The 24,151-nt window shown below is 44.2% G+C and overlaps 1 protein-coding gene across 2 annotated transcripts in view; it reads right to left on the minus strand.

Annotated features, from left to right (window-relative positions):
- Positions 1 to 12,610: 12,610 nt before the first annotated feature.
- LOC140468450 (equilibrative nucleobase transporter 1-like) overlaps positions 12,611 to 24,151 on the minus strand; it is a 40,756-nt gene continuing 29,215 nt past the window's right edge. For both annotated transcript variants that reach the window (XM_072564541.1, XM_072564542.1), the window contains exons 10-13: positions 22,576 to 22,695; positions 18,689 to 18,881; positions 15,650 to 15,773; positions 12,611 to 13,349 (exon numbers count right to left, since the gene is read on the minus strand). In XM_072564541.1, coding sequence (XP_072420642.1) covers positions 13,188 to 13,349; positions 15,650 to 15,773; positions 18,689 to 18,881; positions 22,576 to 22,695 — 599 coding nt within the window. In that variant the 3' untranslated portion in view covers positions 12,611 to 13,187. The remainder of the gene's footprint in view (positions 13,350 to 15,649; positions 15,774 to 18,688; positions 18,882 to 22,575; positions 22,696 to 24,151) is intronic.

Consider the following 24,151-nt stretch of genomic DNA (forward strand, 5'->3'; position numbering starts at 1 on the left):
CCTGCTTGAAGGTTTTCTGGTCCCAAGCTCTCTCTATCTTCAATTTTTCAAGTGTCTGGGAAGATTCCTTTGGGAGGAAAGAGGAAACATTTGAGTCCTTGAGAGGTACTGCATGAATACAGTCGGTTTGGTCCAACTCGCCCAGGTCGACAGATATCCCAACCCAACCTAGTCCCACCTGCAAGTACCTGACCCCCATCACTCCAAACCCTTCCTATTCATACACTCATCAAGATGTCTCTTAAATGTTGCAATTGTACCAGCATCCACAACTTCCTCTGACAGCTCATTCCATTCCTGTACCACCCTCTGTGTGAAAATGTTGCCTCATAGTTCTCTTATATCTTTCCCCTCTCACCCTGAACCTATGCCCTCTAGTTCTGGACTCCCCCAATCCAGGGAAAAAAAACTTTGTTTATTTATCCTATCCATATCCCTCATGATTTTATAAATCTCTATAAGGTCACCTCAGCCTCCAGTTCTCCTGGGAAAACAGCCCCAGCCTATTCGATCTCTCCCCATAGCTCAAATCCTCCTACTCTGGGAACATCTTTGTAAGTCTTTTCTGAACCCTTACAAAATTCGCAACATCTTTCCGATAGGATGGAGACCAGAATTGCATGCAATATTCCAACAGTGGACTAACTGATGTTCTCTACAGCTGCAACATGACCTCCCAACTCCTGGACTCAATACTCTGACCAATAAAGGAAAGCATACTAAACACCTTCTTCACTATCCTATTTACCTGCAACTCCACTCTAAAGGAGCTATAAACCTGTATGCCAAAGTCTCCTTGTTCAGTAACACTCTTACCATTAAGTGTATAAGTCTTGCTAAGATTTGCTTTCCAAAATGCAGCGTCTCACATTTATCTGAATTAAACTCCATCTGCCACTTCTCAGCCAGTTGGCCCATCTGATCAGGATCCCATTGTAATCTGAGGTAACCTTCTTCCCTGTCCACTATTCCTCCAATTTTGGTGTCATCAACAAACTTACTAACTATACCACCTATGCTCATATCCAAACCATTTATATAAATAAGGAAAAGTAGTGGACCCAGCACCGATCCTAGTAGCACTCCACTGGTCACAGGCCTCCAACCTGAAAAACAACCCTCCACCACCACCCTCTGTCTTCTACCTTTGAGCCAGTTCTGTATCTAAATGGCTAGTTCTCCCTGTATTCCATGAGATCTAACCTTCTTCACCAGTCTCCCATGGGGAACCTTGTAAAATGCCTTACTGAAGTCCATATAGATCACATCTACTGCTCTGCCCTCATCAATCCTCTTTATTACTTCTTGAAAAAAATCAAGTTTGTGAGACATGATTTCCCACGCATAAAGCCATGCTGACAATCCCTAATCAGTCCTTGCCTTTCCAAATACCATGTATATCCTGTCCCTTAGGATTCCTTCCAACAACGTGCCCATCACAGACGTCAGTCTCACTGGTCTATAGTTCCCTGGCTTGTCTTTACCACCTTTCTTAAACAGCAGCACCATGTTAGCCAACCTCCAGTCTTCCAGCACCTCACCTGTGACTATCGATGATACAAATATCTCAGTAAGAGGCTCATAGTTGAAAGGCAAAGCAGGAAAACCTTTTAAGGGGAGATAGCACAGCACAATCTCAGGTTTTCCCCTCTCAGTGACACAGATAATCTCTCAGCGGCATCCAAAAACAAACATATCGCCCGTTGAGTAGGGTTTTCATACTGAAAATTGTTTGAAATCCTGTATTAGCTGATTAAAGCACTCACTGTCTGCTACAATAGCACTGGGGCAACGGACGCACTGCAAGACCCACATGTGACAATGCTGCAGCAGCTCAATAAATTGATCATTTTTATTTCCCTCCATGATGCTGGTTCAGGTTAATTACTTCCCGCCATCCCAGAATCGAACATTATAGTTATTCTTACATTCTCACAATGTATCTCTCTCTCCTTCTGTTTCTCTCGCGCTTTCCATTTTTCAGTTCTTTCTCTCACTCTTTCTCTCATGTCGAATGTTATCATCCTGCCCTCTCTGTGACTCACATTAATCTGACATTGTGACAAGATTTTAGAGAGGGTCAGATATTTTGGCCTTTAATTCTGCCTCCCAAATCCCGGCGTCTCACCTGTTTGTGTGACAAGCTCAAGGTCCTGGTGAATTTAACCCCAGGCTTAAAACCTATTTAAAAAACAACAGGGCCACAATCTGACAGGACCTAGTTAAGCAGAGGCCCTAACAAACCAGGCACCCACTCCTGCTCCCCTCCCCCCCCACCATCACCACGAGGAGATGAAACCTTGAGTAGTAAACAGACCACAACTCACCTGGGCCCCTCAGCGTGCAGCCTGGTGAACAGGCCTCAGGCCTCAAGCTCATACAGGGTGGCCAGTAGCTCAGTGGTTAGCACTGCTGCCTCACAGCGCCAGGGATCTAGGTTCGTTTCCAGCTCTGGATGACTGTCTGTGTGGTGTTTGCACATTCTCCCTGTGTCTGTGTGGGTTTCCTCCTGGTGCTCAGGTTTCCTTCCACAGTCCAAAGATGTGTAGATCAGGTGAATTGGCCATGCTTAATTGCCCACAGTGTTAGGTGCATTAGTCGGGGGAAATGGTTCTGGGTGGGTTGCTCTTCGGAAGGTCGGTGTGGACTTGTTGGGCTGAATATCCTGTTTCCACACTGTAGGGAATCTATTCTAATCATGCCCACCCCCCTGGGTGTTGTTCTTATCCAAGGCTTTCCTGGCCCCAGTCATTTTGGATCTTCACTTTGCAGCTTTCCCAACAAAAGTTCCTCAAGATATAGGAGAGAAAAAATGAGTTGAAAGGGGGGAGTGAGAACACTTTGATACAAAATTACAGAATAAGATCCCAGGTTTAAAAGCACTCCCATTCCCATTGCATTGCATAACATCACATCAAAATCAAAATACAAAGAAATCACCACAGAGCATTTGACCAGAGGCTGGAAACATGAACAAACACAGACAGCAAGATCCCACAAGCAGCAGTATGACCACAGACAGATCATGTTTGTAACTGATGTGGGTTAAGGTTTCGAATCTGTTTCCAGGATGACAGAAAGGGCCCGATCCTACTGTTTAACATTTCCGAACATTTCCCCCTTTCTTCTTTGTTCCATCTCTCACTTTTTCTCGCTCTCTTCTTCCTCTTGTTCTCTCTCCATCTCTGATACCTCTCTCTCCGATTTAATCCTGTACACTGAAATCTTTATTCACCCCCCACCCTACTTTAAATAACAACAGCTTACTTTGTTGTCTGTGGAACAGTTTTCTTTGCTTGAAAACTTAGCAAAAGAAAACTGGAGAGAAAGAAAGAGAGAAACCCTTCCAGAGACTCAGTGAATTGAATTGAAATGGCCAACCTGTGTTTTATTTAAATGACTATCACATTTTAGCCCACTGGCCTATACACATCTCATTTTGTCTAAGAGAACAGTTCTTTGGAGAGTTTCTCACTTAAGTTTTTAATTCTGTTCTTGGGGAGTCCTCTGTCTGTCAGACACTCGCTGGGGAATTGTCATGTTTCGTTAAAACCTAAGGCCCTGGTTACTTTTACCCCAGGCTTCAAACCTGTTTTAAAAATGACAGGGCCACAATCCTACAGGACCCAGTTAACCAGAGATCCCTCCCCAACCCCAGAGAGGAGATCTAACCTTGACATGATAAGCAGACAACACTCACCTGGGCTTCACGGGCTGCAGCCTGTCAAACAGGCCTCAGGAGTGTGTGACCCTCTGTAGAAAGCTCTTGTTCGAAAGTTTCCTGGTGCCAAGCTCTCTCTCTTTGAATCTTCAAGTGACTAGAAAGATCCCTTTGGAGGAAAGAGGCAGCATTAGGGAGATTTAAACAATCCTTAGATAAGCACATGGATGATTTTGAGATAGTGTAGGGGGACGAGCTGAGAATAGTTCACAGGTCGGCACAACATCGAGAGCCAAAAGGCCTGTTCTGTGCTGTATTGTTCTATGTTCTATGTTCTATTTGTTGAAAGGGAAAGCAAGGAAACTCCTACAGGGGTGTAAGCACATCTAGATCCCAGGTTTTCCCCTCTCAATGACACAGACAATCTCTCAGTGACATCCAAACATATTGGGCGATGAGTTGAGTTATCATGTTGAAAAACTTTTCAAATAACAGGTTAGCTGATTAAAACACTCACTACCTGCAACAATGGCATGTGGCAATTGATGCACAGAAAGATCCCACATGCACCAACAATCCAGCAACAGCTCAATAATCTGATAATTTTTATTTCCCTCTGTGATGCTGGTTTGGTTTAACTATTTTCTGTCACTCCCGAATTAAGTATTTTTATTTCACAATCTCACAATGCCTCTCTCCCTCTCTCCCCCTTTTCTTCTGTTTCTCCCGCGCTTTCCATTTTCCAATTCTTTCTCTCACTCACTTTCACACAATGTCAACTTTAGTGAACCTGCCCTGTCTGTGAACCGTATTACTCTGACATTATAACAAGCCTTTCGAGAGGTTCAGATATTTTAGGTTTAATTCCCACCTCGTGGATTTCTGCCTCCCAGATCCTGGAAGTTGACCTGTTTGTGTTACAATCCCATGGCCTGAGTTAGTTTAACCACAGACTTCAAACCTGTTTTAAAAAACGAATGGGCCACAATCTGACAGGACCCAGTTAACCACAAACCGCTACAAACCAGGCTTCCCCCAATCCCCACCAGAGGAGATGACACTTCGGGTTCATAAACAGACCACAACTCACCTGGACCCCACAGGGTGCAGCCTGGTGAACAGGCCTCAGGCCTATGCGCCCCCTTTGGAAGTTGTTCTTTTCCAAGACTTTCCTGGCCCCAGTAATTTTGGATCTTCACTTTGCAGTTTTCCAAACAGAACTTACTCGAGATAAAAGAGGGAAAAGTTGAGTTGGGGGGAGAAAGAGAAATTTGATGCAAATTACACAGCAAGATCCCAGGTTTAAATGCTCTCCCACCTTTCCCGATCTCCATCCCCAATGCATTGCATAACATCACAGCAACATCAAAATGCAAACAAATCATGAGATAACCAAAGCCTGGAAACATTAACAAACAAACATATATACGCACAATCACAATCAAGCAGGGAGAGATGCTCACTCTCAATAGAGAGAGAGAGAACAGGGTTTGAGGATTAACCTGACAATTTCTTGTCCACATTTATTCTCAGTGAGGGGTTTGTGGACTCCACCCCTGCTATCTCTGGCATATTGCAACATCTATCAGTCTGCTCCCTGTGGAGGCTTCTGTGTGATTGAGATGTTAATTCCCAGGACAGGAGCCTTGTTGGATCTTGCTGTGCACTGAGATACTAATTCTAGGGTAGTACGACATCACCATTCCTAGTTTGTTAAACTCCTTTTTTAAGACTTGTTAGTAATGTCAGTCCAGTTTGAAAATATTAAACATTGGTCCCACACTTGCATCGAGGAGCCTGACTGTGGACAACCTGAGGCACACATACAGCTGGGAAGAGAGGGGGATATCTGCTGAGGATCTCTTGGGATTTTCCTGCTGTATGTGTGGTTTCCAGAATCTAACTCTCTGTTTCTGTCCCTATTTGTCTGTCTGTCAGCCTGTCTCTATCTCTCTCTCTCTCTCTCTCTCTCTCTCTCTCTGTCCCTGTGTCTCTCTGTCTCTATCTAACCATTTCTAACTTGACTTTCAAACTCTTATTTCCTTCCTCGATTCCCTTTCTCAAAAATGTTTGCAGAGTTTGGGAACATAAGACATTGATCAAATGCCTGCCTCTCAACACCCACATTTCCACCCTCTCTGCTCCATGCCATCACTACTCCCCCCCTCCCCCACCCCCTGCCCCCCCACACACACATATTTTGCCCCCGACACAGGACTAGGGATTTCATGGGCACTATACACAGGTTTTGTCGAAGGAGGGAGAGTCAGTGAAAGTCTGAGCTCAAATATTGTCACACAAATATCTTTGTGTGTGAGTGTGTGTGTGTGTTTGTGAAAGAGAGACCAAGCCTGTGTGTGTGTGCGTGTGTCCATCTGAGTGCACAGTTTCAGTGTCAGTGGTGTCACTCCACAGTGTAATTGTGTGTAATCTATGTGATTGTGTCTCTAACCCAGTAATCCACTGACCATACACTGTCCGTCACTCTCATTCACTTGCTCTCTCACACGTGTACACAACCACACTTGCACATCTCATTCAGACTTTCACACACACACTTTTTCTTTCTTGCATGGGTGTACATTCTTTCACTCTCTCACGCGCACACTCTGCATCTCAATTGCACACACATTCTCTCTGGCGCATACACACACACTCTCTCTCTCACACACACGTGCGCACTCTCTTCCTCTTGCATGCACACAGTCTCTTTCTCTCATGCACACGCAGTCTCTCCCAAACACGTGCTCTTTATCTTACTTGTGTACACGCACTCTCTATCACATGCGCACACTCTTTCTCATGTGCGAGCAGACTTTTTCTCTCTGACATTAAATCACTTTCTTTCTCTCTCGCACCTTCACACATTCACGCAAGCACACATTCTATTTCTCTTACACACACCTGCTCTCTTTCCCATGTGCACGTGCATTCTCATGCATGCATGCACTCTCTTTCTCTCTTGCACACGCACACACTCTTTCTCACTCATGCACACCCTTTGACTCTCACACACACTCTATCGTACGTGCACACTCTCTTTCTGTCACACATGCATACTCTCTCCCACACATGCATGCTCTCTGAATGTGAGATTCAGCTGTCATTGAAGAGACAAACACAATTAATTTGTATGATAAAGACTATCTCACCCATCTCCTGTGGTTCTGCACAATGCTGATCTTTAAGGGGCCCTATTTTCTCCCATTTACTTAATGTACTTTAGAATCTCTTTGGATTCTCCTTAACCTTATTTGCCAAAGCTACCTCATTTAGACAAGGAAGAGGCTGAAGGAGCACAGCAAGCCAGACAGCATCACGAGGTGAAGAAGTCAGCTTTTCGTGTATAACCCTTCTTCAGCTACCTCATGTCTCATTTTTGCCCTCCTGATTTCCCTCTCAATTGTATTCCTACTGTCCCGATACTCCTCCAGGGATTCACTCAATCCCAATTATTCCTTTTTCTTGACCAGAGCCTCAGGTAGATATTTCCCCTGGAGCGTCGGGGGCTGAGGCACACATGGATGTTTATAAAATCAGGAGGAATATGGATTGGTTAAATAGCCAAGGTCTTTTCCCTTGGGTGGGGGAGTCCAAATCTAGAAGGCATAGGTTTAAGGTGAGAGGGGAAAGATTTAAAAGGGACCTGAGGGCTAACTCTTTTTAAACAGGGAGTGGTGCATGTATGGAATGAGCTGCCAGAGGAAGTGTTAGATGCAGATACAATTACAACTTTGAAAAGATATTTGGACAGGTACATCAATAGGAAAGGTTTAGAGGGAAATGGGCCAAATGTGGGCAAATGGGATTAGTCCAGTTTGGGATAACTGGTCAGTGAGGAGGAGTTAGACCAAAAGGTCTGTTTACATATTGGATGACTGTATGACTAGGGAGATTTCAAGAGTCAAGAGTGTGTTGCTGGAAAAGCACAGCAGGTCAGGCAGCAACCGAGGAACAGGAGAATTCACATTTCGGGCTGAAGCCCTTTATCAGGAATGAGTCCAGTGGAGAGCACTTGGGGAGTACAGTGAGAGAAGGACTCACTGAGATCTTTGCAGAGAGAGGTGGAGAACCTTGGCAAGGTAGTCATCCTGGGAAGAGGCTTCGCAATCAGGTTGAAATCAACTAGAAGGTGAGGACTGAAGATGCTGGAGGTCGGACTTGAGAGAGTGTTGCTGGGAAAGCACAGCAGGCCAGGCAGTATCCGAGGAGCAGGGGAATTGATGTTTCGGGCTGTGGCCCTTCATCAGGAATTTCAAGAGACAGAGAGCATGAAAGACAGAGAGAGAGATAGAGACAAAGAGAGAGATAGCGAGAGAGAGAGAGAGAGAGAGAGAGAGAGAGAGTGAAACTCTGACACAGCCAGGTTGACACACAGAAAGACAGTCCGTGAGTGGAATTTGTGATGCCTCTGTCATTGGGCTGCTTTCAATGATGAGGTCAACCCCAGGTCTTTAGGAGTCCTGAATCTATGAAAAATTGAAGTTAAACCATCAACACACCTCCGAAAATCAATGTAAAAATACACAGTAAATAAGAGCAATGTAATGCAGAGGGTATGCTTTGTTGGCAGTATAAATACTCGAACAACATGGTAGATCACATTATTTGAAGTATATCATTCCTTTGCTGATTTCTCGAGAGTACCAGCTGATAAGGTACGAGTTGAGCCCAAGCTCACTCTAATAGCGTGCCCCTCTCTGTGGGACAATTTCCAACATTGTGCAGACTAGAAATGATGCAGAGTCTTTAATGAACATGTGTAAGTGAATGCAGTCACAAATGAGAATGTAGAGTTGTATGAAGAAAGTCATTATTGTTCTCTGGCACAGATAAATTAGAGAGAAGGCTTAATGGGGTGTTTGAAAAAATGGGATATTTTAACAGGGACAGTGAGGAGAAACTGTTTCTACTGATGATGGTGTTCCAATGTTAATTAGGACAACAAATTCAGAAGACGAAGCAGAGGTGACTTGATGATGCATCTGTTCAAGGAATGAATGATGGTGATTTGAAATTAATTGGAAGGGGATGAGAGTTATAATTAAAGTATTCAAATAGGGGCATGAAAAAGCAAGAAAATTGTAACAATTGAAAATTCCAGTAAACTCCAAATGATTCGGGGATGAGGGCAATAGTGTACAGTGGAGTGCAGTAGATAACTCTTGCAAAAAAACTAACAGAGGCAGATTGGGTAAGATTGTCCTGCTGTTCCATAAGAGGCAAAGGTGCATGAATAGGAAAGGTTTACAGGAAAATGGAGGTGAATGGGATGAGTTCAGTTTGATTTACTTGGTTGATGAGAGTTGTGTGAGATGACTTCGACCTGGAGACTCGCTTTCTCATTTTATTTTACTTGTTGTAACCTTGCAGAGGCAGCCAATTCTCAAAATCATTGTCATGCTAACCTTGCTGCATGTCTATCCCATAAATGTCTACCTCCACAGCCAACAGGAGAGACAGAGGGGAGCACGTGCATACACCAGTGAGTTCAACTTGCAGCTCGGGAAGGCTGACAAGCAAGAAAGATCAGGAATACGTCCTGTGCACAGATCATAGGGGGATTTGCCAGGTGGGAAAGTGTATTTTGCAGAGGGGCAGACAGCTGCCATAATCAGCATAATTATGGGCACTATGAGACAAGAGTCTCTCCATCAACGTTAGCAAGACAACAGTCTCTCCACCAACAGCAGCAAGAGAACAGTCTCATCAACATCAACAAGACAACAGTCTCTCCACTAACATCAGCAAGACAACAGTCTCCCCAACATCATCAGCAAGACAACAGTCTCTCCACCAACAGCAGCAAGAGAACAGTCTCATCAACATCAACAAGACAACGGTCTCTCCACTAACATCAGCAAGACAACAGTCTCTCCAACATCACCAGCAAGACAACAGTCTCCCCATCAACATCAGCAAGACAGCAGTCTCTCCATCAACGTCAGCAAGACAGCAGTCCCTCCACAGCAAGACAACAGTCTCCCCAACATCATCAGCAAGACAACAGTCTCTCCACTAACATCAGCAAGACAACAGTATTCTACCAATGTCAGCAAGACAACAGTCTCTCCATCAACATTAGGGAAACCAAAGATCCGGTCATTGACTTCAGCAAGTGGAGTGGAGGGAACACCACCTCAAACGCATCATCCTCCTGTAACTAACAATTACCAACACTCTGTCCTAGACCACCCACATTGATGCTACAGTCAAGAAAGTGCAGCAATGCCTCTACTTCCTCAGGAAGCTCAGGAAATTCAACATGTCCTCAATGTGTTACCAGTTTTTATTAATGCACCAATGAAAGCATCCTATTTGGATGCATCACACCACAGTGTGGCAACTGCTCTTCCCACTACCACAAGAAACTACAGAGAGTCATGAACACATCCCAGTCCATCACACAAGCTAGCCCTCCCTCAACTGATTCTATCTACACATCCCACTGTCTCGGGAAAGCAGCCAACATAGTCAAACACACCTCCACCCCAGTTATACATTCTTCCACCCTCTTCTTTTAGACAGAAGATACAAATGTTAAAATTACCGATCAGCTTCTAGAACAGCACCTTCCCTGCTGTTATCAGACTTTTGAGTGAACCTCTCAAAATATTACAGTTGATCTCTCTCTCTCGCTCTCTCTGCACCTCGGTGGCTGTAACATTGAATTATGTTCTCTGCTCTGTTACCCTGATGTCAGTTCATGTGGTATGATCTGCCTGAATAACACATAAAACAATACTTCTCACTGTATCTTGGTGCATGTGCTAATAATAAATCGAATGAAAGATTCTGTGCAGAAACATCACAATTGTTTGGATTGCATTTTCTTTGCAGCAGGAGACCCACAAAACGTCAGAGTGTTTGTTGTGAGAACACCAAAGTTGCAGACACCATGGCTCCCTCTGGATACATAAACCAGGATTGTTGCTTAGGCATTTTAAGGCAGAGCAGGATTCTGACACTCAGAGGACCATCCAACATGACCCTATGATGCCGAACTTCAAGACATGTTTTAAAAAATGCATTGTTGTATATTTTATCCACGATCTCGTAGTAGTGCCTCGATTGCCCACTTGGGTGTGCTACTGCTGTGTGGATGCTCAGTTACATTTACAAACATTGTCTGTTTTTTGTGTGGTAACACACGAGTAGCAGGGCTGTGTAATGACTTGACTGAAGACTCCCCACTGTCGAAATCAGTGTCTCACAGGACTGTGGCATTACAATAACGTCCATTTGATTTCTCCCAGCGTTTCCCCAGACGTGACCAATACATTACTGCACGGACGGCAAACTGATCAACCTGAACGAGCTGAAGGCTGAATCTAAGAAGCCAGCCGCCTTTGTAACATTGTTAAAGATGCACACGTGTCCGCTCACTCCAAAGAGAGAAGTGGAAAATATACTTCGTTCACCGTAATGAGACCTCAGTGACAAGGGATAACAAGGGACATGAACCTAATATGCTGTCCTGAGCACTCCCTCCAGCTGCTGTCTAATCTGCTGGACATTTCCAGAATGTTCCATTTTGTTTCCGTGTTTCTCTCGTGCCTTCTTATTAGTCATTTTATATCACTTTCAGCTTTAATACTGTGGAGGGAGGGAAGTTTAGAGTTTGTTACTGTATCTCTCCCACTGAGAGACTTGCTGTATTTTCAATGACATCTATCTGCTGGTTTGTGTTTGGGAAGAGGCAGGATCTCATCAAAATTATTTTTTTTTCATTCGTGGCATGTGGGCGTCACTGGCTTAGCCCAACAGTTATTGCCCTCATTGCCCACTTGAGAAGGTAGGGGTGAGCTGCCTTCTTAAACTGCTGCCGTCTGTGTGCTGTGTGTTCCCCTTAGGGAGGGAATTCCAGGATTTTGACCCAGAGACAGTGAAGGAACGGTGATATATTTCCAAGTCAGGATGATGAGTGACCTGAAGGGAAACTTGCAAGTGGCGGTGTTCCCAAGTCTCTGCTGCCCTTGACCTTTTTAGATGAAAATGGTCATGGGTTTAGATGGTGCTGTCTGAGGATCTTTGGTTAATTTCTGCTGTGCATCTTGTAGATAGTACACATTGCTGCTACAGACGATCAGTGATGGTGGGAGTGAATGTTTGTGGATGTAGGGCCAATCAAGCAGGCTGCTCTGTCCTGGATGGTGTCAAACCTCTTGAGTGTTATTCGAGCTGTACCCATCCAAACAAGTGGGGAGTATTCCATCACATTCCTTACTTGCATCTTGTGAATGCTGGAACAGGCTTTGGTGGGGGGGAGGTGGACAGGGTGGTCCAAGATTATGATTTTGCAAACAGAGAGGGGATTTCATTCCTGCAGCAGACTGCTGAAGACAATTCCACCATTCATAAAAAAGCGAATCACTCACTGTACAGAATGATACAGTTATAAATGTTGGGACAGTGATTTGGAGGAGTGAAGATCTACAGAGATGTGCAATGGAGAGATGAGAAAATGCAGCTATAGAAACATAGAGGGGGAGAGAAGGGGGTGGGATTAAACAGGAAGGGAGAGGTGCAGCATTAGAGTGGGAGCGAGCAATGGGAAGTATATTGTGAAAGGCAGGGAATTGGGAGACGAGATGGGAAGAGAAGACAGAAGCGAGAATGAAAGAGAGGCAGAGGCAGACGACATGAATGGTGAGAGGAGGGGACAGTCAAGAAGAATGGAAATCGGGGGAGAAAGTTGAATCAGCGGCAATGACAGATGTAGGAGAGAGAGAAAACGCAGAACTAAAGGCGATCCGAAAGAATGGGGGGTTAGTTGCAGAGAGGTGTAGGAAGGGGAATAAGGAAGAGGGAGAATAGTGAGAGGTAACTACAAGGCATAAAGGAGAAAGAGAAATAACAGTGGAAGGAGAGAGTAGAGGGACATTGGTATTGGGTGATCCCCAGACTAAACAAAAACAAACTTATTTCAAAATTGATAACACTGTTTATTAATAACTGAACGGCTTCAGAACAATCTATAACAGAATAGTGCAACTCCTGATATAATCAGAATCGAAAGGTTTTGTCATTGATACTTTCAAATAAGTGATTTCATAGGTTTCATTCTGTACTTTACTTCACATCCAAACTTCACAACCACCTTGTATCAAGCAGTCTTACCCCCCACCGTGTGAAGGCTCAACATTCCACATCGTCACCTCGTCCACCTAACCCCTCCGCACTGCACACCACACTTCTGTGGGTTGCCAGGCTCCACTTTACTCCCAAAGCCCTCCTCGTCGACATCCAAACTGCAGCCCTGAGCCTGCACAGCCTTACCTTACTAAATTCAAAACACACCCACAGTCACATATTGATTCTCACATGCGCACACAGGCACACAAACACACACACACACAGACACAGAAATAGACATACTCTCACATATACATAGAGATTCACACAGGGACAACAGACACACACACAGTCACACACATACACATACTGTCACACAGATACACACAGACTGATGTACACACATAGACGGATAGACCCACACACACATAACGAGTAACGGGCAAGCAGCTCAGACATCTGTGTCCTTCGTCAGCTCATCTCCCTGTATTTTGACCCCAGCTTGGGGATTCTGTTTTGTTCTGCTTTGTTGGAGTTCCTGTCGCCAGTGCAGGTACAGGTTTAAGGGATGTGTGTAGGTTAGGATTACCAGAACGATGAATCCAATGTTCACCTGCATCAAAATGGAGAGAAAAGTTCACAACAATGAGAATATCCCAATGCATTCAATCTCGATCTTCCTTTCCTGAAACAATAGAAAGATGCAGAGTAGGAGAACGCCATCTTTTTCATGTATTTTTCCTGCAGTTTCCAAAAGGAAATCCAATTTGTTCCAATCACTGCCAGGTTTTGCTTTCTATCATTTCAAACTATTCTTCTTTGAGCTGGAATGGCAGTGTGACACAATGGTTAGCATGCTACCTCGCAGCATGAGGGACCAGGGTTCAATTCACCCTTGCATGACTGGTTGAGTGGAGTTTACAAGTTCTCTTGTGTCTGTGTAGGTTTCCTCTGGGTGCTCCAGTCTCCTCCTATGGTCCAAAGATGTGTAGTTCAGGTGGATTGGCCATGAAAAATTGCTCATAGTGTGCAAGCTAGGTGGGCTAGCCATGGGAAATGTAAGTATATAGTTTGGGTGGTGGTTGGTCTGGGTTGGATTCGCTTTGGAGGATTGGTGTTGACTTGATGGACTGAATGGCCTCTTTTTGCACTGTAGTGATTCAGTGTGAGATGATATTGAACCTGTGTCGCATATTAGTTCAAATAATGTACTCAGGAAGACAATGTGCCATTTCATCTCTTATTTCTTCCTTATGCTTGCTTAATCTTCAACCTGTCTTTTCTGAAAGTTATTGAGGGCTACAACACAAGGAAGACTCTTCAGCCCATCAAATCTGTGCAAGTCAAAACCAACCACCCAACTATTCCAATCCCATTTCCCATCACTTGGCCCATAGCCTTATCTACCTCTGCATCGCAAGTGCATATCTAATTACCTCTTCAGTGTGATTAACAGGCAGTGGGTGCCACATTCCCACCACCCTCTGGGTGAAAAACATTTCCTCACATCCCCTTTAAAACCCCTGACCCTTTACTTTAAATCCATGCCCTGGGTCATTGATCCCTCTGTCAAAGGGAAATATTTCTGCTCTATCTTTGCACCTCATTATTTTATCGATCAAAATCATGTCCCCTCTCAGTCTCCTCTGCTCTAAGGAAACAGCCCCAGACTGTCCAAACTCTCTTCATAACTGAGACTCTCCAGCCCAGATAACATCCTGGTAAATTTCTTGTTCTCAGTTCTACTGACAAGTTGTATTTGTTTCTCTTGTTTGCCTGTGCTTAATATTACGATGATTTAAGTGGATTCTTCTCTGAAGGTTATTTGCCTCCAGAAAACAACCCCAGATCTCCTGCCTGACCCAGACTGAAATCCTTTGTCTACAGAATTCTTGTAAATCTTTGCAGTTTCCTTTGTATAGCAGTCATAATCTTCCTAAATTAAACACAAAATTCAAATGTCATAAATGAATAATTTACATTGTGCATAGCTGCTGTCTTCTAATTCTGTGTCTCAGTATTATATTCCTTTTAGAGGCCCGGACAGATAACAAAGAGGGTGTGAGATCAGCTACACATCTGTCTTCACATTTTGGAAACTAGAAGAAACTTCTCGTTCAATTATATTTTGAAATAGTGGTGTCAGAGACACTCCACTCATTCCCCTCCTCACCTTATTTATCTTTTCACCTCTCTCTTTCTTTCTCTCTCTCTTTCTCACTCTTTCGTGCCCCCCCCCTCTCTCTCTCTTTGGGATTTTCGCCCTTCCCCTTCTCGCTATCCAACCTCACTCCTCACTCTCTTTCTCACTCCCATTTCCCTCTTCCTCCTTTCATGTTGTCCACTTCCAAATCCCTTCTCCTTCTCACCTCTCACTCCTTCATCATTTCAACATTCCCTCTCTCATAATCTCCCTCGATTTTCTCTTATTGCCTTATTCTCTCTCCCTGTGCTCTCTTCTTCCCTCCACCTTTCTCTTCTCTGTCCCTCTCTCTCTCTCTTCACTCTCTCCTCTCTCTCCCATTTCCAAACCTCTTCTTTCTTTCTATGTCCTCGCTCTCTCAATCAACTCTATACACCCTATCTCTCTCTCTCTCCCCTACCAAGTCTTGTCTCTCTCCTCCCCATATTCTTCACTCCTCTCTCCCTCTACTCTCACCTCCTCTCAATTTCTCTCACTCTACATTCTCTAGTTCCAATTTCGATCTTTTCTTCTGTTCCATCTATCCTCTTTTTCTCCATCTTGTGTCTTCCCGCACTCTCTGTGTCTTCTCCATCTTCTGTGACACGCCCTCACACTCCAATTCTGATACTTCAGAACATGCCTCATATATGCTTCATATTTGACCCTTGGCTTTTTCAGGAATATTCACAGAGGGGATCTGAAAATCCTGATTGGTGGCACACACTCACAAAGAGAGGGTTATTATTCAATGGTCCCTGGATTAGTGCGAAGCAAGGGTACTGAAGCAGCGAAATAAATGCTGAGAGAGTCTGTCCCACGCCATAGATTTTCCCGAAATGACAGGAAGGGTACCTGAAGGGAACAAGAAAGAACAGGAATGAAGGAAACGAATCGAAGAATTACATTAAGCAAGATGTTCACTATCAGCCTGCCATAGAATCATGGAGATTTCCAGCACCTAAAGGCTTTTTTGCCTTTCAAATCAGCACTAGTCAAAAACCACTAGCTACCTATTCTAATCCAATTTCCCAGCACTTTCGCCCATTGATTTGCATGCCTTGGCAAGTGCACATCTAAATCCTTCTTCAATGTGATGAGGGTTTCTGCCTCTCCCACCCTTACAGGCAGCAAGTTCCACCTTCCCACCCCACCCTCTGAATGAAGGAAATTTCCCTGCATTTCCTCTAAACCTCCTGCTCCCTCACTTGAATCTATTCCCTCTGTTTATTGATCCTTCTATCAAGGGGGAATAGTTTTTTTCCTGTCGACACTAGCTATGCCCCTCATGATTTTATACACCTCAATTCCGTCCCCCTTCACTCTCCTCTGTTCCGAGGAATACAATCCTAATCTGTCCAACCTTTCTCCATAACGGAAACTCTTCAGCCAAAGCGCCATCCTGGTAAAACTCCCCTTTCCAGTGCATTCAGGGACAGGTACATTCAGCTTAGCATTATTTTCACACAAACTACCAACCACATCTTTTAAGTAATTTGGTTACTAAAACATTTGCATTCTCGTCAGTTTATCTGGCATCCCATGTTTGCATTTGCACAATAGCCCGAAAACTTACATTTCGTAATAAGTTTTATTACCATACCCCTCTATGGCTAAAACTTTGCTTTATGCTTCGATCAACTATTCAAGGGACAGTGGGTTCAAGAAATCTTTCAAGTCGAGGCTTCTTGCATAGATTATAATGTTGGGATTCTAAGCAATCAACTCATCTTGTAGAATCCCTAGAGTGTGGAAGCAGCCTTTGTTTCACCCCCCCCACCACCACCCCATCCCCAACCCCTTAGTTGACCACGAGTTGAGCATCTTGCAAACACATTGTTGAGGATCTACCATCATATTGACGCCACGTAAGGGTAGAATGGCTTCCTTCCCGTCCTGTTTGTTTCCACAATATCCGATGATGGCTGTCAGTGTCACTATCATATAGACCACATTTCAAAATCAGATTCTTTGAATCATTTAATGTATGTTTAATGGGATATGGGCATCAGTTGGCAGGTACGATGTCTATTGCCTTTAAGATCGTGGTGGGATATACTTTCTTAATCCTTGGTAACCTCGTGATGGGGTAAAGGTCAAACCACCATATTCTTAACCAAACACAGGGTGGCTCTTTTGTTACTGCGAGGGGATTGGTTGTGGTTTAACCTGAGGCTCAGGTGAGTGGAGAATTTACAAAGGTAAGACCTTCATGGTAACCTCAGCTATTACAAGAATTGACCTCATGCTTTGGCGCCATTGCACACCAGCCATGATACACTGGCAGTAGAGTCATAGATTCATACAGATGTACAACATGGAAACAGACGCTTCAGTCCAACCCGTCCATGCCGACCTGATATCCCAACCCAACTAGCTCCACCTGTCAGCACCTGGCCCATATCCCTCCAAACCCTTCCTATTCATATATCAGTCTAGATGCTTCCTAACTGTTGCAATTGTACCAGCCTCCACCACTTCCTCTGGCAGATCATTCCATATATGTACCACCCTCTGAGCGAAAGAGTTGACACTTAGGTTTCTTTTACATCTTTCCCCTTCATCCTAAACCTATGCCATCTAGTTCTGGAATCCCCACTGCAGGAATAAAGACTTTGTTTATTTATCCTATCCATGCCCTTCATGCTTTTATAAACTTCTATAAGGTCACCCCCCAGCCTCCAACGCTCCAGGAAAAAAACAGGCCCAGTCTCTCCCTGTAGCTCAAATCATCCAAATCTGGCAACATCCTTGTAGATCTTTTCTGAGCCCTTTCAAGTCTCACAACATTTTTCAGATAGGCAGGAGACCAGAATTGTACTCAATATTCCAACAGTGGCCTAACCAATGTCCTGTACAGCTGCAAAGTAAACAATACTCTGAACAATAAAGGAAAGTACATCAAACACGTCCATCACTATTCCATCTACATACTATTAGGAAGGAAGGCTTTTGCATTTTGACAGGAACAATGAAGGCATTTCCAAGTGTGGAATTTGTGGGTGATGCTCCAATGCGTCTGCTGAACATTTCCATAGTGCTGATAGAGTTGACTGGTTTGGAATGTGTTGGTGAAGGAGCATTGGTGAGTTTGAGAAGTATGCATTGCAAAGGTGCCAGGTGGGGCACAAGTTCACGCTCCCTGCCTCGTCCTGATGGTGCCAAGGATCTAGAGCATTGGTGGAGTGGCATGGGCCCAGAGAAGTGAAGATGATGACTAGTCAGCTGACATTACCACTGCACCATCTTAACCACATCATTCCCAATCACAGACCGAACCGGCTGGGAGGCATTTTTTGTGTTACTCGCTCATTGGAGATGGCCATTGCTGGACAACCATTTATTGCCCATCCATAGTTGCTCTTGAGAACGTGGTGGTAAGCCACTGCTGCAGCCCAGATCGTGTAGGCTGAACAATTGGTACAACTGAGGGACTTGCTGGGCCATTTTACACAACAGTTGGGAGTCAATCGCCTGTGGATTGCTGTGGGACCTCATGGAGGCCTTCCCTGAAGGGCATTAGTCAGCCAGCTTTTTTTTTTCTGACATTCGACAATTTTTTTTATGGTCATTGGGAGATCCCAAATTCCAGGCTTATTTTTATTGAATTCAAATTCTGCCATCTGCCACGGCAGGATTCGAACCTGAGTCCTCAGAATATTACCTGCGTTTCTGGATCAGTAGTCAGATGATAATGCCACGAGGCCATTGCCTCCCCATTGTTACTCGGAAAGAAAGATTTCCCACCAAATAATGGAGGCTAGACTTACACAATGCTGATGAATGCAGCATCTCCCCCGTATAGGAAGGAATGGTTGATCACTTGTAGGATAAAGGACACGTACTGAACCTCCAGGATGGGAATAGTTGCCGATATCGAGAACAGGACACACTGGGTGATGGTGATAATGAGGGAAACCACAGCTGACCTCATGCCAGCCAATCGTTTTGAAACAACTGAATCTGACAAAGAAGGAGAGCAAGGCTGGTTAGATAGAAAGACTTATAATCACAGCCAGAATTAGGATGGACTTGAGTCAAGGGAGGTAGGGGTGTGGGTTGGTGAGGGAAGGAAGGGAATTAGCATCAATGACTTAGATGCACCAAAGATGCCTGACGATTTACCAAAATTCAGAACTGACACTGCATCCATTGTTATTTGTGGAAAAGAGTTCCAAACCTCTACTTTTCATTGTGTGTAGAAGTGCTTCCGAACATCTCTCCTGAATGATCTAGCACTAATTCTCAGACTCATTTTACAATTTACAACCAGAGGAAATTATTCACCTTTATTTACTCTGTTAATAGCTTCAAACTGCACTCGATCACCCCTTATATTTCTAAGTCCTAGAGAAAGCATACAAAATTTGTGTCATCGCTTTTCAACCCTGGAGTCCAGGCATAATTCTTATAAACCTACGTTGTACACCCTCCAAGGCCAATACATCCTTCCTGAGGTGTAATTCCTAGATCTGCTGACAGTACACAAGCGGGGTCTAACCACGATTTTGCATAACTGCAGCATAACTTCTGCATCCTTATACTCAAGTCCTCCAGCTATAAGGGCCAGAGGGAAAGATGTGGGATGAAGTGGATCTTAAAAATAAACAGATGGAACAAGCAGAAGAGTGTGAGAAGGGATCTGACTCAAAATGAGGATGATACCTTAGAAACATCCTCCCCCCTGCAATCTTGTGAGAGATGAATACCTACATGCGGTTTGCCTGACTCTGCCTATGAGGCTATGCACTTTGTTAGGTACATATTGAATGGGGAAAGGTTTCGGAAATCTGAAGCTCAAAGGGACTTGTCGGTGCAAGTTCACGTTTTCCTTCAGGTTAACGTACAGGTTCAGCTGGCAGTTAGGAATGCAGATTCAATGTTAGCGTTCATTTCAGAGAGGGCTAGAATACTAGAGCAGAGATGTGTTGTTGAGTCTGTTTAACGTCAGGCTGTATTTGGAATATTGTGACCAGTTCTGGGCCCATATCTAAGGAAGGATGTATGGACATTGGGTCCAACGCAGGTTCACAAGAATGATCCTGGGGATGAAATGTTTGTCATTTGAGAAACAATTGAGGACTCTAGAATAGTACCCGATGGAGTTCAGAAGGATGAATGGAAATCCGATTGAAATGTACAGAATGCTGAAAACCTGGATAGAATGGACATGGAGAAAATGTTTCAATTATTAGGGAGACTAGGACCCGAGGAAACAACTTCAGGGTAAAGGGAAGACCTTTTAGAACTGGGATGAGAAGGAACTCATTGTCAGAGAAAGGATGTGGAAGCAGAGTCATTGAGTGTATTAAAGATATATGGGTTCTTGATTTGTTAGGTGATCAAAGGTTATGGGCAGAAGGCAGGAGAATGGAGTTGAAAAACATATCGGTGACGATGGAATAGCAGAGGAGGATCGAGGGGACGAATGGCCTCACTCTCCTTCTATACCTTATGGACTTACAGAGACAGGGGAGGGAATCAGTGGACAGAAGCAGTAAGCCGAGGGAGTGATCTCAATGAGAAGCCCCCATTTCTCAAAGCTCACTGAGCTTCCAGTTGCCCGCGACTTCTATACATCCTCTTGTTCCCTGGCCAACATCTCTTTCTCAGGCTTGCTGCAGTGTTCCAGCGAAGCTCAGCACAATCTGGAAGAACAATGCCCCATTTTCCGGTTGGGGACCCTGTAGCCTTTAGGATTCAACATCAAGTTCAATAACGTTAAAGCCTGAACAGCTTCCTCCATGTCCACCTCCGTACAGCCCAGGTCCTGTTATGGCATGTGCTTTTTTCAGCATTATCACTCATTCATAGCCCCCATTCCCACCTATCCAAGCCTAATTTCTTCTCTGGCTTACTATCTTCCATCCCTTTTCTATTCAGAAGTTCCTGTCTCTCTTTCTTGGCTCTGTATCCACCTATTCATGTTTTACTCCACCCCCTTCCCTGTCAGCCTTTTCCAATCTGCTGTCAGACCCAAAAAGGGTCACTGGTCTCCACTGTTCTTTGTCAACACGGACTTGTCCAGCTCTCTCTGTCTTTGCGCGTCTGAGGGATCTGTGTCTGAGGCTGGGAGCTGTTTTAATTGTGACTGACAGAGCACCCAGTATTGGGAATGTGATTTCGTGTTTGATACCAGATCACCTGAGACGGAAAATGTTCACAACTAGATTAACCTGGGGTAGGGTTGGGAAGAATGGGGTTTGGGGGAGCGGGGGAGCCGAGGGATCTCAAGTGTCATTCGATGATGCTGAGAGAGAGAGAGAGCTGAGTGGACTATTTGAGAGCAAGGGAGGCTGAAATGATGGGAAATGGACTTACTGGGGTAGGGGGCAGAAATACTCAATACCCACAATTGAATCACACAAAGTACAAGCAGATCACATCTGGATATCCTGAAGAAGAAGGAATTTCGTTTTCCTATGTAAAGGGCCTCAGACTCTGTAAGATCAGAGCTCTGTCATGTGAGCTACAGAGAGCTAAAGACCAATGACCGTAAAATCTAAAACCTAGACAAGCAGGAGGCTGAAAAAAACACAGCAAGTCAGGCATCATAAGAAGGTGGAGAAGTCGACACTTCAGATGTAACTCTTCTTTAGGACTGGGGGTGAGGTAAGGGCAGCTGGTAGAAACAGTGAGGGAGCAGAAAGTTCACATGCAGGAGACTTGAAGCTCTGAAGGAGCTCTGTGTTAGCGTCAGATTTCCTGAGAAAGGACAGCACTTCAGAACACGTCTATGGATTGTTTTAATCTGAGAGTGAGAGTGAGAATGAGGCTGGATCTGGATAAAACGTCTGTCAGACCACAGCTGGGGTATTGTGTGCAGCTCTGAAATCCACATTATAGGAGGGACGTGATCACATTAGAGAGGGTGCAGAAGATTTGCCAGGATCAGGGGGAGGATGTTAGCAGAGGATGCAAAGAAAAACTTTTTTTAAAGGCATAACGTGGTGGAAATATGGAACGCTCTTCCTGTAAACGTAGTAGACAAACAAACACTTATCACATTGATGAAGTATTCAGATGTACACTTGCAATGTGAAGTTGTACAAGGTCATGAGATGTCATGGGAGATGTCATACAGTAACTGTTTCTCCTTGGCACGGATACAATGGTCAAAGGGCTTTTTTCTGTTCTGCAGACCTCTGTGGATCTAACCTTTTTTATGTACCTAGTGCCTGCAACTGTGGGGAAAGTCAGTAATCATACCTTGATTACCTGAAATTTTATTAATTGAGCCTGTACAGAGATGTCAGCACATACCTCTGGAGTGGGTGAGATTTGAACACAGCCCTTCTGGCCCAGAGCTAAGGATACTGCCGTGGTTCCACAAGGGTTCCCACGATTAGGAAAATATGAGGACTGCTGATGCTGGAGCTCAGAGTTGAGAGTGTAGTGCTGGGAAAGCACAGCAGGTCAGACAGCATCCAAGGAGCAGGAGAATCAACGTTTCGGGCATAAGCCCAAGGGCTGATGCCAGAAACGTCAGCTCTCTCGATTAGCCGAGACTGAGAGGATACTCAATCTTGAAGCGTGGCCATTCATGCATTGGCTCTATTCAAAGAGTGTTCACTTTGTTCATCAGGATTATGCAAGACTGGTTGAAATCTGAGTGTTCCTAACATCGCGAAGGGACTCCGTGGTGATTTCCATTTACCTGAAACAGCTTTGGAGGTTTTGTCTGTTTGTTGCAGCCAGTCCATCACTATCCCATTCCAGGGAGCACAGAAAAAACCACAGATCTGTGTGAGGGCGAATGCATTTGTATACTTGCTCACTAGGGATGTAGGTAGAAAGAGAGAGAGAGAGTTGGGAGGAGGGAACAAAGGGAGATATGAAGTGAGCCAGAGAGGGTGTTAAAAAGCAGAGAAGCAAATAAACAAAGAATTACAATCAAATACAGCTTAAATATTTCCTAATACATTTATCTAAACATTTTTCCTGATATGTGGAATGGAAACTGAGATTGCTGCAGAAACTCAACAGGTCTGGCAGCTTCTGTGGAGAGAGAAAGCAGAATAAACATTTTGAGTCCAGGCTGAAGGGTCATGTGGAATGAAAACATTAACTCTATTTCTCTCTCCACTGAAGCTGCCAGACCTGCTGCGTTTCTCCAGCAATTTATGTTTTTGTTTCTGATTTTCTGCATGCACTGTTCTTTGTATGTGTTCCCCACCCCCGGTATGTGGATTTGTGGCATAGAGCCATTTTGTATTGGGCGACTGGTCTGATTAAAAAATGGAAAATCATTATTAATTGTCAATGTATTTATTGCAGTTTAATTGGCATTTAGCATGTGGATTGTCCTGATTTGGGGTTGGGATGTAGATCCCATTGTGGAAAAGGTCATCAGATTTTGACGAGGTTTGGGAACCACATCTCATGATGAACTTCGACACAGATATCTAAAAAGGCCCAATACAGTCTGGAAGCTGAGTATCAGTATCATTTGAAATGGAAGTCTCAATGTATATAAGTTGATATTTGTAAATGTGAGTACAGATGATTTCAAATTATATCCTACATCAACCATCTTTATAAAACAAAACAAACCCACCTTGAGAAGGCAAACTGAACGTGAACCCTCTAAATTCACACCCATGTGTGGGATAGGTATCATCCTTCGTATGACGAGGTATGCCCCAGTTTGTACTACAATTCAGATCCCAATGTGCATCCAGATATTCATCTGGTAGCCTCTCTAACCACACTACCTCTCCCACACTCTCACATCTTACTCTTCTTTCCCTATGTCTCCTGTCTCATTCTCTCCCCCACTGTCATCCTCCTATTCTTAAAATAAAGGCTTCACATTAATTTGCATATGTGATTGCTCTCCTCTTCTGTGAAGGAATTGGATTGTGATTTGGGAGGTGCTGCATTGAATCAAAAGGGGACCATTAGGCCTTGGAGTGGCAGATGGAGTTTAATTTAGGTAAATGTGACGTGCTTCATTTTGGAAAGGTAAATCAGGGCAGGACTTATAGACTTAATGGTAAGATCCTGAGGAGTGATGCTGAACAAAGAGACTTTGGAGTGCTGATTCATAGTTCCTTGACAGTTGAGTCTCTGGTAGATAGGACGGTGAAGAAAGCGTTTGGTCAGAGAACTGAGTATAGGTGTTGGGAGGTCATGTTCCAGCTGTACAGGACATTGGTTAGATCACTTTTGGAACATTGCATGCAATTCTGGTCTCCCTGCTATCGGAAGGATGTTGCTAAAATTGAAAGAGT

Source organism: Chiloscyllium punctatum, chromosome 47 (genome assembly GCF_047496795.1).
Source record: "Chiloscyllium punctatum isolate Juve2018m chromosome 47, sChiPun1.3, whole genome shotgun sequence".
NCBI lineage: Eukaryota > Metazoa > Chordata > Chondrichthyes > Orectolobiformes > Hemiscylliidae > Chiloscyllium > Chiloscyllium punctatum.